Source organism: Dipteris shenzhenensis, chromosome 15 (genome assembly GCF_047967505.1).
Source record: "Dipteris shenzhenensis isolate YYH24624 ecotype China chromosome 15, Dip_SZ_1.0, whole genome shotgun sequence".
Taxonomy (NCBI): domain Eukaryota; kingdom Viridiplantae; phylum Streptophyta; class Polypodiopsida; order Gleicheniales; family Dipteridaceae; genus Dipteris; species Dipteris shenzhenensis.
The window spans coordinates 19,692,794-19,708,357 of record NC_141610.1 but is presented as its reverse complement, the minus strand read 5'-3'; the positions used below and the strand labels follow the sequence as shown (position 1 = coordinate 19,708,357).

General features: G+C 45.8%; 1 protein-coding gene across 4 annotated transcripts in view; it reads left to right on the top strand.

Annotated features, from left to right (window-relative positions):
- Positions 1-15,564, top strand: part of LOC147893517 (ARM repeat superfamily protein) — a 207,170-nt gene that overhangs the window by 153,935 nt on the left and 37,671 nt on the right. For all 4 annotated transcript variants that reach the window (XR_015542194.1, XR_015542193.1, XR_015542192.1 and 1 more), the window contains exons 31-33: positions 2,842-2,937; positions 3,033-3,100; positions 15,164-15,536. Coding sequence is in view for 1 of the 4 variants with exons in the window: in XM_087385521.1 (XP_087241647.1) it covers positions 2,842-2,937; positions 3,033-3,100; positions 15,164-15,536 (537 nt within the window). In the remaining 3 variants the exon portion in view is untranslated. The remainder of the gene's footprint in view (positions 1-2,841; positions 2,938-3,032; positions 3,101-15,163; positions 15,537-15,564) is intronic.

The following is a 15,564-nucleotide window of genomic DNA, read 5'->3' as shown; positions in this document are numbered from 1 at the left end:
TGCTGTTCTTCTTCTCGACTTTGAGAAGACTTATGATAGGGTGGACTGGGGTTTCTTGGAGGGCACTTTGAGGAGGCTAGGCTTCAGTGATAGATGGATTTTCTGGGTCTCCTCACTTTACTCTCACTCTTCTAGCAGGATGGTGGTCTGTGGAGGCAGAGGACCGCCTTTTCAGCTATCCAGATCGGTACAACAGGGTTGCCCGCTTGCACCTTACCTTTTCCTTTTCGTAGCGGAGGCTATGGGATACTTTATGCAGGCTACCAGTCATGGCACTTTGGGCCTTCATCTACCTATCCGGCAGGAGCAGGAGCTTCTGGACACCGAGTTTGCTGATGACACGGCACTGACAGTCAGAGGAGATGCGTATAGTCTCGCTACTGCTACGGATTCAATTGACAAGTTCTGCTTAGCCTCAGGGGGACTTGTCAATTGGAACAAATCAAAAGGGATCTGGATTGGAGCTCAGCAGGATACCCCAGCATGGGGAGGAGACAGAGGTTTTGTTTGGATTCCCAGAGGCTCTACGAGATATCTAGGCTTCCAGGTTGGCATTGAGGTGTCCCCGTCGCAGCAGTTTGCCCCAGTTCTCGAGAGTATCCGAAGAAAGCTAGCCTATTGAAGTACGGCTAGACTCTCTTTGGCCGGTAGAGCGCTGATACTCAACCAGGTGCTACTAGCGACTATGTGGTACGTTGCGTCATGTTGGTGCTTTCATGCTGATTCGATCCGCCAGGTGAGGAGATTGCTCCGGAACTTTTTGTGGAGTGGTGGCGACGGTTCTGAGGACACTAGGGCCAGGGTTTCTTGGGATACTATCACTTTACCCTCCTCGCAGGGAGGGCTTGGGGTTCTTGATCTTGAGATGCAGAGCAGAGCCCTTTTAGTCAAACTTCTTGTTAGAGGTTTGACTCCAGGAGATCAGCCGTGGAAGCAGTTTTTACTGCATGGGATTCACCAGTGCACTCCTAGAGCGGCAGGCCAGTGGGCAGGTAGAGTCAGTTGGATCTTCCTGATAGACCAGCATTTTCAGCCTTCCTCACCTCTTGTGAAAAGGCTTATTCAGATATGGGATCATTTTCGACAGTACCTCATCAGAGCAATTTCCTCCTCCAGAGAGGAAATTGCTCGTCAGCCACTTTCACAACTCCCTAGTTCGGTATCAGGGATCTTCCCCTGGTACAGAACTTAGGACTCCCTTGGCCAGATGGCATGCTCAGGGGATTGTGACAGTTGGAGATTGGTTCAGGGGAGGTGTGGAGATGTCAGAGGAGGAGATCAGAGATAGACACGGACCACTTGGACAGATTGCTGCCACCAGATTATTGATCATGAGAGCTATTCCGCAGGAGTGGAGGGATACGCTTACAGATCCAGCCTATGTTCATCCCATCTCTACTTGGTCAGGTTGTTTTAGTGAGGCTGGGCTATGCATTGGAGTTCGTTTAGGACCAGCACCGTTTACTTATTTTGAGTCGAACTCCTCTCACAGACTGTATCCCACTCAGCCACTGGATCGACAGGAGCTCCTTTGGCAAAGGGTCAGGGTCATTGGTTGCCTAGGTAAGGAATGGGCCACAGATCCCTCTAGGTTGACCATTGCAGAGGATCCTAGATGGAGACTCTGGATTTTTCAGGGTCGACCTCTCACGGAGCTCGACTGGGACCCAGGTGAGTGGATGTGGCCTGCTCTGGTGACAGGTTGCCGTCCTCTTCCCTTCTTCCAGTACTCGACGAGGGCAGGTTACAGGCTTCAGCAGAGAGACTCTCATCACCGACCATCAGCTTCTCAGCATTGGCATTCACAGGGACTTACTGCAGAGCTCTTGCTGAACTACTGGACTCATTTTTGGGGCATTAGTAGAGCCAGGAAAGTATCCTATTTTCTTTGGCTCACTATACATAGGGGTATACCGGTGGGTACATGGCTTCAGCAGATGGGTAGACCCTCCTTGTGTATGCGTTGTCAGCTCGCAGAGGAATCTAGTAAGCATTGTTTATGGAGCTGCCCTAGCTCTAGAGTGGTATGGGCAGGTATTTTCAGGTTGTTCTCATATGTTACATCCGAGTCCTTTCTGATGACATGGGGTGCTGCCCTATGGGGGAGAGGATCTGGAGCCTTTGCTCTCTTTGAGTTAGAGCCAGGAGACCACGGTTTCTTCATGCAGCGTCACCAGAGACGGGGTCCGACTGATGTCAGCATCATGGAGCCGCAGGATTTACTTTTGTTACCTGTACCTGCTCAGGATTTCATGCCTACTTCACCTGCAGGGACAGCCTGGGAGGTGATTTCCAGCATCACTCTATGGCGGATATGGTGTTCGCGATGCTCTTTTGTCCTTGGGGGCCATTTTTGCACGGAGGCTGACACTCTTGCTTCCATTTGGGCGGAGATTATCTTCACTCTCAGGAGTCAGTGGGAGCAGTGTGTACAGGCACCTCTTTGGCAGCTCGTGGGAGACTTCTATCCTTCATGAGGACATGGGACTGCTCATTATTTTTTCATTTGACCCCTTTTGGGATGTCGTGGCATTTTAGACCACCACCATGGCTTTTTTGCCACATTGTTGAGGCTAGGGATAGAGTACTTTCTCTCCCACCTGTTGTATGATTCGTTTTGAATAGAATATATCACTTTTCTCTCAAAAAAAAAATGCTCCATCACATTCTTGATTCTCTTGTCTGCTAGAGTAAACATATAAAGGGATATGTAAATCAGAGGAGTGACGTTGTCCATATTCTCCAAATGTCATTGAGGATGGAGGATTTGAATATAATGGAATTTTCAGAACCTGCCTAAGATCAGCTTCCCTAACAGATCACCTTTCCCTTTTCTAACAGGATGATAGTCAATCTTATCTTGTGACTGAGAAGCTGATTGCGGCAGTTGTTCCTAGCTGGCTTGAAAGAATGAAAAATCCCAGGATGCTTCTGCAGGTAAAGCCAGTGTGTGTGCATGTAACTTTCTAAAGTAATGAAAGTTAAGATAACATGCATATTATACTGAGAATATTTGTGACATTGTGAAGCAGATTTTTGTGAAGGCATTACCTCAGATACCAAGTCATCGCAGAATCCCTCTCTTGAAAACTACATTGAGGTTTGCTGTGACCTGCCAAATAGAGTTTGCTTATGTTTTAATTTCAGGAAGGTGTCTCAATTTTGAAAGACGAGTGTTGGAAGAACTTCTAGAACATTCAAATCCTTGATTGGTTGTCTACTGTTAAAACTGAATTGTCTTATTTAGTGTCTCTTATCTGTGTTTTGATCTGGCTTCCTTGTTCTAAGATCACATTTTTTAGCTCCTTAACAACGATTTGCATGGTCTTGTACTGGTTTCTTCCATTGCTCATGTAAGAATTCTTCCCTTATTATCTTTTTCAGAAATATAATCAGATTCTAGATGGTCCTAGAGGGAGCTTATTGATTTCATCGAGTTGATTTGAAATACAGGTTTGGGGAAACTATAGGATAGTGCTCTTGGGGCTTGAAGTTCTGAAAAACTGTTGAAGCACTGCTCCTCCCCGTCATAAACCATGCCCTTTCTTCCCCTAACCTCTGCCACTCCCGCTGGCTGCCGCTTTCGCTTCTCCCTGCTTCCCTTTTCCGCCAATTCTACCCATTTCTGCCTCTTGTCTGTTTGTTGTTTCTGTCCACATCCTGATCGTTGCTGCCTTATTTCTCTATTTTTTTGCTTTGTTTCTATCGCCTGCCCTTTCTGCCCGCTGCTGCTGCTGCCTTTTTGCCTGTTTCTGCTTTGGCTCTCCTCTTCTCCTTATGTTCCCTCTCTCGTAATCGCGATTCGCCTCATGTGCCATACACGTGCGCGCGCGCATGCGCACACACACACACGTGTGGATTTTTGATCCTAACTCTCACTGACACCTCACTTCCCTCAGCCCTCTTCCACTCACAATTGTTCATACACCCAATCACTTTATTAGACTACAATCTCTCTCTCTTTCTCTCTCTCACACACACACTCACACGTGATCACACACATGTGTATACTCACACTAACACTAACACTGACATTGACATTCTCACTCACATTCAAACATATTTATCACTCTCACTCATCCTCATCTTGCTTTTTCTTGCTCCGTGTTTCCCTTACTTGGTGGCTTTGGCAAGGGATAGATGGACCCGCAACAGATTTTAAGTCAGACTTCTACCTTTTCATTGGCAATGGCCACCCATTAGGCCAATCCTCGTCCTATCCCACTGGCCTCAAGAACATCCATTTCTTGAAAAGATGAGCTGCAACTGCTTTAGGAGGACGTGAAACTTGAGAGCTCCACCACCCTTTTTGCACGCAGTAATGGATCCCTCGCTTAATGGACTTAGGCTAGGGACTGGATGCTTGCTGCCCTTCCCTCGGACCTCTCTTCACACCTTGTAGATGCTAGTTTGCTAAGGAGAGGTTTCTTCCAGGTGGTTTCTGAGTTGTTTGGAGTCGCAAATGTGGTGTTTCAAGCTAATCGTTTAGCACTTGGCTCCATGTTAATTTTCCTCTTACCTTTTTTAGTAGGGTTCAACCCATAGGTGGGTCACCTCTTTGCTCATTAGATTTCCCGATCTTCCTTAGATTTATCATTGAATCAAGATCGGAGCTTCCTTCGGATTGGTCACAAAGGTCCCATAGCAACAACAGAGACAAATTATTCAGACGGGGTCTCCAGGGTTAGCTTCATTGTCATTTTCCTACTATCTCCATGACCATATTATGCTTCAGAGACCAGATGATGCAGAGAGTTGACATTTCGTGTAGTTCATGACTTGTGTCAAATTTGCAAACTCTCTAGGCACTTCACTAGAGATTTGCGCAATGAAGAAGAAAAAAGCCCCAAGAAGTCTCCAAGTGTCACTTGCCTTTGACGGTGTGCTCCTATGGCACCCCTTGCCTCATTTTCTCCTTGCTAGAGCTGGGTTGCAGTCTCAAGTGCTAGAGTCATATGTTTCGGGAGATCAGGAGGCCCTTTCAGGGTTATTCCCCCCTTCTCACCTGCTAGAGCGACGATTTCCATTGGTTGGGGGATTTTTTTCCCATTAAATTTTCCTCCCTTGCATTATTCACAAAGATCCTCCTAGTAGGGGGTACGTGCTTCCGACATTAGGTCGGGGAAGCTGTTCGAGCATCCTTCCTAACAATTAGTTGGAACATTTAGGGCCTTGGTGGTGTTCCTCATCACCGCCAAAGATAAAGCTGATTCGTAATCAGCTTCATCCAGGTGTTAGTAGGGTTGTATTGACGTTCTCTTTATCTAGAAACACAAGATGGATGGTGGAGACTATAAGAAGTTGTGTAAATAGCTTTCAAGTCATACTTTGGTAGTCTCCTATTTTTGCGACTATATTTCTGTTTTGGATTCTTTTCTCCCCGTAGGTGATGGACTTGCTGTCATTACTCCCTCCAGAGCACATGCAACTTTTGATAGGTGGACATAAGTTGGTTCTCTCAAATTTATGCCCAAACAAAAGAGGGGAACGTGTGTTGTTTTCGAAGGAATGTTTATCTTGGGCCCCCATTGTAGATTCTTGGATTTGGGGTGACTTTGATGTGGTCTACTTACCCTCAGATAAAAAAGAGGCATTGACTCCCTTGAGAGCTGCCTGGAATGCCTCCTTTTTTCAAATCGATGATGCATTCAAGCTATGGCTTCCTCTCTCCTATTTTCTTGGTCGAATAGGAGATGTCACATGCCCATTCAAGCACTATATGATAGATTCTATGTTGATGATTGGGCATTGGATAGAGGCAGCACCGTTTGTATTGCCTTTGGAGTCCCTACTTTGGATCACTTCCAGTGGTATTGTTGGATTTTGAGCCACACTATTAGGATTCCTTGTATGCAGAGGAGGGCCTCACTGAGGCAGTGTTACAGATTTGGGTGTCTCATATGTAGGGTGGCGTACCATCACCTTCATATGTGGCGTACACTGTGTCAATGTGCCACATAGGATGGGGCTGAAGCTCTGGTTTCTGTGAGAAGTCACTGGGAAGCTTCCCAGGAATCTTCTCCCTCCTCACTGTGTCGTTGTGCCACCCTCCTCTTCTCCCTTCTCACTGTGTCAATGTGTCAATCTTCTCCCTCCTCAGTAGGTGTGCTTTATTTGGAATTCATTGTGCATTTACAGTTGAGTTGCTGGATTGTCAGTTGTACACTTTCATTTAAACAGTATTAGCATTTTAGTTTGCAACAATTCACGTGTCTGCATCTAGTCCTACATATGTCTGGTGGGCAATGGAGTCTAGCAGGCTTCTATGTTTTCTTTCATGGTAGCAATCTTGCTAAGCCTGTGAATCCCATCTTTGGGCAGTCTCCTAGGAGAAGAGAGCACGAGCAAAGGTATTTGAGTCCTCAAGGTTCCCTTCTAAGACTCAGAAAGTTCAAGCGTGATCCTATGCAAAGGTGTTGCGTAGAAGATGACCTGCAAAAAGCAGGCAATGGGGAATATCCAAAGGAAAGCCTCTACAACATTGTAGAGAAGACCTGCAACAGAAGCTTGCATGCAGATTGAAGCGTCTACTGAGCCATAGTTTAGGTTCTCGACATGCAAAGCTTGCATGCAAAGCTTGAAGCCTAACTGTGAAAGGGGAATTTCGCAACCGAAATTCTGAAGAGGAGCAAAAAGATCAGCACGGACCATAGTTCAATGAAACGTTTCAGAACGTTGAAACGTGAAACGTTTCAAAACGTTTCAAAAAAATAGGTGAAGTTTATGCCTGCATACATTTAGTATGCCAAAACTGTGCAAAACTAGCTAAAAACATAGAAAAAGACTTGACAGAAAGCCTCCAATGGCCAATGGTAGAATAGATTATAGACTCTAGATTAGAAAGCTCAATCAAGCCTTCAACTTTATCAATCAAGCCTATAGTGGCCAATGCTAGAAATTAGAATCGAGTCTGAATTACGAAGCTCAATTAAGCCTTTAAATTTTAGATTTCAGTTGCCCGAAGCACCATACTGTTGCTCCACATGCACTTGCTCCCAAACAGCATCCTTTGCTCGCCCCATCTCTAAGCTATACTATCCTAAGTCCTTGAAAGTTGGAACTGTTTACAGGTTACTCTGTAGCCCTCTGACCTTTGAGTCTTTGACCTGCAAGACAACCAATAATCCCTTTGATTATCTGTTGCTTCCAGCTTGCAAGACAATAAATTTTTTATTGTGAATCGTGAATGTAGTAGTAAGTAATATGTATACTAATGAACATGACCAGCCAGCTGCTTCCAATGCTCATAGCAGCTAGCTAGCTGGCAATTAGCAGCATCATGCATGCAGCAACCTACTTGTCAAGCTCCAACGCAACGACACATGGCAAGAAGGGGCACGTAGAAATTTTGCCAACGTTGAATGTTCGTTGAACGATGCACGATAGAAAAAACGAACAAAAGGCTAGCGAGCTGTATTCGAACAAAAGGGGCTAGTGAATCCACGAACAAAAGGGGCTAGTATCGTGATGCGCTAACGAACCTGCGTCCACGATGCACTTGCGCTCCTGTTCCATTCAATTGGCGCTGGAGTAGCTATGCATGCAATTGATTGTTGCTCGTGGTACTTGCTTGCTAGCTTGCATGTATTGTGTAGGACGATTGAGCCTTGCAAGCTGCCGACGCTTGGAGATAGCTAGCGGCGCAGGTGTCGTCAAAAAGCATGAAGACCCTGCATGGCTGGTTGTTGTGCGCAAGGGATAGCCTAGTCGAGGCTAGTGGGCTTGGATTTGCAGGTAATCAAAGAGCAGGGCTGTCACCATGCATGCGGCTGTACGGGAGATTTCGCCTCTACAGTCTAAGTCAAAAAGTAAAATTTTTAAATGTAAACCTACAGTACCCTAGCCACGTTTCATTGAACATGAAATGTTTCGAAACGTACTGCACGTTTTGAAACGTTTCAAATTCAATGAAACGCGTTTCATTGTGACTATGGTGCCACGGACACATCGCAAAACCTGCAAAAGCAAAAGGGAGGAGTGGCACTGGTGAACGCCTATAAGTGATGGCAACAAAAGATTTAAGCGTTTTCTTCATCGACCTTGGGTTGGCTCATTCATTCGCTATGTTGATGACCCAATAGCATGAGGTGGCATCTACAAAGGGACTAAACAGAAGAGAAACATAATCATTGCGTAGAGAAAGCATTGACCTGTGAACAGCAACACTGACACAATCATTCAGATTTGCAATCCTTAGAAGGGACAAAAAGAAGCCGAGGAGCAGATTTGCAAGATCAACGAAGCAGACTAGCAAAAGCGTGTCTTGACCAACAGAACACCTACAAATTCAAAAGTGATAATCTTTGAGCTAGAATTGGTTCGTGGAAGTACATTTGCAGCAGGTGCCGGAAGGGAGCTCACATGTGTAGAGCATCTGCAAACATAGCATCAGCAATTAGAATTCAAGAAAGAAAGTTTATTAAAGTCTTCGGAAGACCGATGGGTCTATCGGACTGTGAAACCCTGGTATAATCAAGCTGTGAGGGTGGAGCTACTAAATGAGCATCCACACCAATTGTCATCCTGCTTCAACATGTATCCACTTGCTTGGTACTATTTCTTTTTGTTTTTCAATAGTATGCTTATTAAGAAATGAAATGTTTTCCTACTGTTCAGTTACGGACAATGGGGACTAGGTCTAGCATTTGAGGGTGGACCCCCTTGCTTGGGGTTATGGGCTTTAGTGACCCACAAGAGTGATGGCCTCTCTTTGAGAGGGACATCTGGAAACCACACCCCACCTGAGTACCCAAACATGGGACCAATCAAATGCACAGATTGCATACCGACCTAGGAACCATTCAAGAGAATGTTCCCTGAGCTTTGGGTGTGGGCCTGGCAGCATGCCAATAGTAATGGAGATACAAGATAAGACGACAAACAAATGAGCTCAGTATGGCTGAGTACGTCAATAGATAGTCTAAGCTGTTAGGAACCCGTGGGTGCGATCAGAATTGAATTCTGACAACTTTGAAATTTTAGGGTTTTTGGGAGTGACATGTGGCAGACTGCCACATGGAATCTGAGCTGGCAGGTCAGTCCACCTGTCCCACACATGTGGCAGCATGCATGGCAAGTGGCAGGGCATGCAGGCCAAGTGTTTGGCCCCAAATCTGGTAGATTTGGGGCAGGTTGTGGGCTGCCCTCTTTGGGACTGCAGCCCACCAAAAATCTGGGACAAGTGTCCACCTTCCACTCTAGGCCTGGGGGGGGGGCTGAGCCTATAAAAGAAGGCCTCTCCCCTTCATTCCTCACATGAAAAATTCGTCACTTTTCTTCTCCCTCCTTTTGGATGATGCGGTAGAACCTCTCCAGCTCCTTGGGTGCAGCCAGCTTCTCCCAAGGCCATTCTCCCACCTCAGCAGCACTTTCTCTCTCTACAACAGCACATTCTCTCTCTACAGTTCCAGCCCCTCCTCTCCAGAAATCTGCCCCCTCTCAGCTCTTCTGGAACAGCAGCAGCATCCTCTCTCCTTCTCCTAGCCTGGAGCAGCCACAGCCCGTTTCTCTCTCCTGCTGCAGTCTTTCTCTCTCTACTGTTCCAGCCCATTTCCCTTGCAGAAATCTGCCTTTCTGTGCACCTCTGGAACAGCAGCAGCTCGTCTCTTACATCCCCTCCCTTGGGATCAGCATTGGCACTCTCTCTCTACAGCTATCACTCCATAAAAGCTTTCTCTCTCTAGCCTACAGGCTGTTTTTCTAAGCTGTTCTCATTCCAGTCCCATTTCCACACTCTCCTCACCCAAGGTAGCTTCAGAGGCATCAAGGACTTCATCTACAAAAGGGTCAAGTCACGAAGGGAGCCTGTATTGTCAAGTTTATCTCATTTACAGCACTATTTCATGTTGTTTCTACTATCTTTCTAGAAACTAGTGCTTGTCTCTAATGTTGGATGTAAGTGGTGATTGTTGCAGGCTTCCTCCTTGTGGATTGGGCAAGCCAAGAGTTGAAACCTGAGCTTGGAGTCCTCCTTTTTGTTGTCTACCTTGTACATATGCTCTTGAGTCTTGTATCTAGGTCCTAGGTTTTCACTGAGTTCATGAGTTTGGAAGGTGCATTGCACCTTGGTCTTGTATCTCCATTTTCAAGAATAAAGTGAGCCTGGATAAGGGGGGGGGGGCGTCTTGGCCCCTCAATCATATTACATTTTCCAATGATGTGACTTTGTGTTTAAGCTGTATAAGTCTTAATTCTAGCTTAATTGCAAACTCTTAAGTTCAAGTATATGTGTTTGGCAACTCGCAATCATCTCATTCAAACACCTCTGCAAAATCCGTTGTCTGAATTGATAGAAAGCACCGAGTAGTTTACACCAATGCATAATGTAAAAATAATGCAGAATGATAGTTCTAAGTATTAAGTACAACATAGTCATGTCGGTGATCGAATTACAAATGAGTCACATCATCATCATCATCATCATCCTCACCAGGACATCATAGGTGGACGAGGCATTGGAGGCAGGAAATCGGCGATAGAGTGCTGTTGGCCACTCGAGGGTGCAATCCTGTGAGGCCTCTTGGTCATAGCTCTATGCCTAACAAGGGTTACAGTAACCCCTGTTGGACGGGCTCGGATGGTTAACATGGAGGCTATATCCCCGAGTGTAATCTGTGCGTCTACCCTTTGTCTGAGCTGTCGAGTCATTGGCTCGGAGTCCCGAACATGTTGTGGTCTCGTCTCGGGGGGGTCCAAGAGATCTGGCTGAAAGAACTCCGTGATAGAGCTTTGGGAGGGGTCTGCCAAGGAAGAAGTCTGCTCCTGTGTCTGCTCCTGTGTCCATGATCGAAGTATCCTCTTGCGGTGCCTAACTACCTCATAAATGCAGCCTGCCAAGCATCTCTGATCTAGATAGGAGAGGAATCGGGATAGGGCCCCATAACTATCTCTAAAGAGACAGTAGAAATGCTTGCGGATCTCATAATAGATGGGACACCTCAAGATGAAGTGCTCCTCTGTCTCAACCTCCTGCATATCGCATAATGTGCATAAGCACCTCTCCCTAGGTAGACGCTCTGCCGTGCTGCTCTCTATACGAAGTCTATGTGAGGAGACGCGGAACTGCCCAATGGGGATCCTCAATGAGTGGGGTAAGTGGATCCGCGTGTACCTCGGTGGATCAATGAAACCCTCATCTGTGATATGTAAGTAGTGATCTCTGTAGAAGCTAAGCTTCACTGGGAGTTCGCTCGTGCCAACCAGGTCTGGAATGTGTGCAGCTGTAAGAGATCCTCACGGATCACCTGGTTGACATTGTGTGACATGAGGGGGGAGAAAGGAGCATCCAAACTGCACTAGAAGGGAGGGACTCTGTCCATGTGGAGTCTTAACGTCTCAAACCATCTCTCTCTGTGTGCATACCAGCATCTCTGGTCACCTCCTGCTGAGAGTGTCATAGAGGAAGACAATGCTAACCATGGCAGCCTCCTGCGTCCGAAAGGGCAATCCCCATAATCTCTGACTCGGTACAGATATGTGATAACTTGAAATGCAGCATCTAGCTGTAGTGGAGATGACCCAAACTCAGCCTGTATGATCTGGTGAGGAACTAATGGCTTACTGCAAATCATCCATGATAGCATGAGCACCTGTAGTCAATCCACTTGCGCCCACTCCGTATCGGATAGATCTGGCCCCCAACAAGGGCTGCCATACATGCTTGCTGGGCGGATCAAGGAGTCAAACAACAGCCCCTTGGTCTGTGGATCCTGGAAGTGTGAGCGGAAGCACTGCCTCTCTAGTTTGGCCAATGATGCGTATCCTCTGCCCAAGCGTGCCTGCATCGTGGGTCTCATAGTGAAGATTGGGCCGGAGAAGACAACCCCCAGATATGTATATGATGAAACTATCTCAACAGGAGACCCATCAAACGTGAACTGCTCCTGGTGCATGACGGCTCGAGATGTATTGAAGATCATAACCTTGGTTTCACCCAGGTTGACCTTCAAATCACGGGAGTCACGAAAATACTGAAGTGTGTCAAGCTGTCTTTGAACTCCCTCTGCAGAGGAAGATAGAAGAGCGACATCGTCTACATAAAGCAATTTCCGGATCAACGTGCAAGTGAGGGAGCAACCGGCCCCCCCTGTGCTTGCATCATGTTTTAATTATATCGATGGAATCCCATTTTCCCCCATCGATGGAAGCTGGCAGAAATAGACAAAAATTCTATTTAAGGCCATTCTAGCCTGTTGTTTAAACAGATTTCAGTTTGAGGTCACTATAGGCTTCATTGAGATATTCTCTCTGTTTTGACTGGTCATAAGGCACTTGAAGCCAGATATTTCTCCCTAGCCTCACCATTTGAAGGCACTTTTTGCACTTCTTGAGATCCACGAGCGACTCGCATTGAGGACTTGTGAAGACACATCCATTGTGTATTTACTTCATCTTCAAGAACCAGGTTCTTACATTAATATACCCTGGTTCATTTATTGGCTGATCTTGTTGTATTACGTAGGCCTTGTTTTCACACTTGATCCTCGTCTTTAAGAGCTACTCTCATACCTGTTATCCTGTTATCCTCTTACACTTAGAGAAGAGATTACGATAGCCAAAAGATCCTCTCACACTTTGAGAAGAGCACTTGTTGCTTGGCAGTGTTTTCGGGTTTGACGAGGAGCATTATCATCATTCCTGGTCGACTTCAAATATTATCTACCTTCTTTACACAGGAAAACATATTAAGAACCATTTTAAGCCGCATATGTTGATCCCATTGGAGAACTTGTAGCCGATCAGTCGTAAACTCTTTTGCATATCTGTGTGACACCTATTCTCAATGATTTTGCTGATGGGGTTTAACACTTTCTAGTCAAACATCCCTAAAAGCTCTTCAATTTGCTTGGCAACAATGTCCATCAGTGTTGCTTGTAGAAATATCCTAAAGCCATAAAAGGATTGCAACCCTACATCCTTGAGAGACCCTTGCCAACAACCACTACAACGTCCCTTAATGCTGCTAAAAAATATGCTTTCTCCAAGCTTGTATGCCAAAAATGGTAGAAAGTTAAACTGTCTAAAATGTTTCTTTCTTTCCCAAACCATCTTGGTCGCTCTCAAAATTGTTTGGGAAGCCAATGCGAGGGAGAGATCCCTTGCAACCATTCTACCGTTCTACATTGTGATGAAGCTTGTTTGCTTGCAATGAGTTAACTCCAAAAACAAAACCTTGGACCTGGTAAGAGAAATCACATAATCTTTTATATGGGGAAGAAAATGGATACAATAATCGATCACACAAAACATCAGGACTCAAACATATACATGTGCATTTCTGTAGACATGCCCTCCCATGTGTGTGCACACGTAGGCAAACACATACGTATAGAGACTCTTGATCATGTACACATCTCTCTCTCTCTCTCTGTCTGTCCCCCCCCCCCTCTCTCTCTCTCTCTCTCTCTCTGTGGTCTCGTCAGTCTCCAGTCAGACTGGACAAACTCTCTTCGCAGCCCACGTGCCTTGAGCCACATGGCTATTCCACGCCCTCCCTTGCACCCACGTGGCTACTCCGCACCATGTGGCAGTCCGTGCCTTGCTCCTCACAGCCCACACCAGTCTGTGACCATCGTGTGGCACTCCGTGCCCCACCATCTGCGATTCTGACTGCCACCTGTCCATAGCGCCTGTTTGCCCGAGCCACTCTGCCCAGGTCATGCCACGTGTGAGCTGACTGTGGGACTCGTAGTCCAATGTTCTACACCTTTGCGGCCTGCACCCACTGACTGCACGTATGCTCTGTGCCACGTGGTAGCCTTGCGTGTTCTACACCTGTGCGGCTCTGACGTGTGCGCCTACTGACTGCGCGTATGCTTAGTGCCACATGTCAGCCTCGCGTGCTTTGGTCCACCGAACCTCCTCCACGCTTCTCCGAAGCTCCTGCGAACCTCCATTTTCCATTTTCCAAGCCTCCAAATCTCGCCATGTTGAAACCTCTCCTTAAAGAATAGTATAGATGACTATACTAAGCTGCTGGTCACCACCGATTTCCCTGATTCACTTTGCTTGATTGCTTACCTGCTCCCTAGCAATCTTCTCTACAAACTTCCACTGAATGCATGACTCCTAAGATATTCATACTGTGTGATGCAAAATTACATCTCATTTGTCTCTAATATCATTATTACTTCAAGCCTATGTTCATTGCTTCATCCAATGTGTTTGAAGGTTTTCTTGCCCCTACCATTGATCTTGATCTTGTGAGTCAAGCAATGATGTATTATTTAGCTGAGTTCCAAGCTCTAAAGGCTTCATGAAAGGGTAGAAAATATTTTGACAGGTGCTGGGAGCTATACCATCTTTGTTCGTGGGTTCAATACCTGTCTGCAGTCTGTGAAGATATGAGTGGCCTCAGAGATTTTTCATCATGCCATCTGTCACCTGAAATTTTAATGCATCATCCCATTTATGAACTATGCTTTGTGGTCAAAGTGGTTACTGTTATTTATTATCTTTGCTTTGATATCTTTGATGAGGACCATCTACCCGTTTGTCTTTGTATTCCTGCAATTTTAAGCTGAGCTACCATTTGGAGTGTGGCCTCCTAAAATGCTTGCCTTGGCACTGCAAAGTCTAATATGAGATATAATTTTCCTTTCATCTTCCTTCCCCACTCTAAAGGCCTTTGTGCATTTAGTTTTTGAGATACCGCCAAAAGGTTGACTGAGATTCTCGCCTATGTTTTCCTTAACCCTGAGGGATTTAAATATCATTCAGTGATATCATATGGCACTGCCAGTCTAATCTTCATCGTACGCTCTCATCACCATGAATTCTCTCTCTTTACCAGGTCCTGAAATGCTCTCTTTGTGTATTGGTATGCTACACATCACAGCTCCATGGGATCGTGATTATCATGTCATTTAAAGGAATGTCCAGGTAGGCTGCAAATGTGCACATATTGTAACTGGTCCGCTGCAGAACCTCTTTTTTGACAATGAGATGAATGGGGCATGTTCTCTCCGAGATTACAATTATCCTGCCAGTGAGCTATTTATTTTTTCTTGTGGACTTTGAGTAGAAGCTATATATTGCCCCTTCTCAGTCTGCATTTTGATTGTTTCTTGGACTTGTTTATGTTTCAGTAATAGCCTCAACCTTTGCAGTATGGCATGGATTTCAATGTTTTCAACTGATTTGCTGAGAACGAATATGATGTCAGGTTGATGCAGGAGTCTTCAACCCTCCCTGTTCTACTTTTGCTGCTTCTTGAAATTAACGTACCTGGATCAGATTTCTTGAGTGAATTGCCACGAAAGAGAGCAAGGGATAGCAACAACAACAAGTCCATTGGTGATTTGAATGCACTGAAGTGGCCTGAAGAGTTCGCTAGCAGCATTTGTGATCAATATGGTCTAACAATTCGCTTACCTGGGCTTGTTAACTTACTTAAAGCTGCTGTGTCTTACGAAACTGAGGAAGGCGAAAGGCTCTGGAAATTGCAAGAGAGGGTTGTACTGTTCATCTCCAGTCAGTTGAGAAACTCTGGCGTCCGTGCTGAACTACGAAACATTGAAAATGAAACAGTTGTCAGGGTAAGAAAATTGTCCCTGCAAAGGCTGT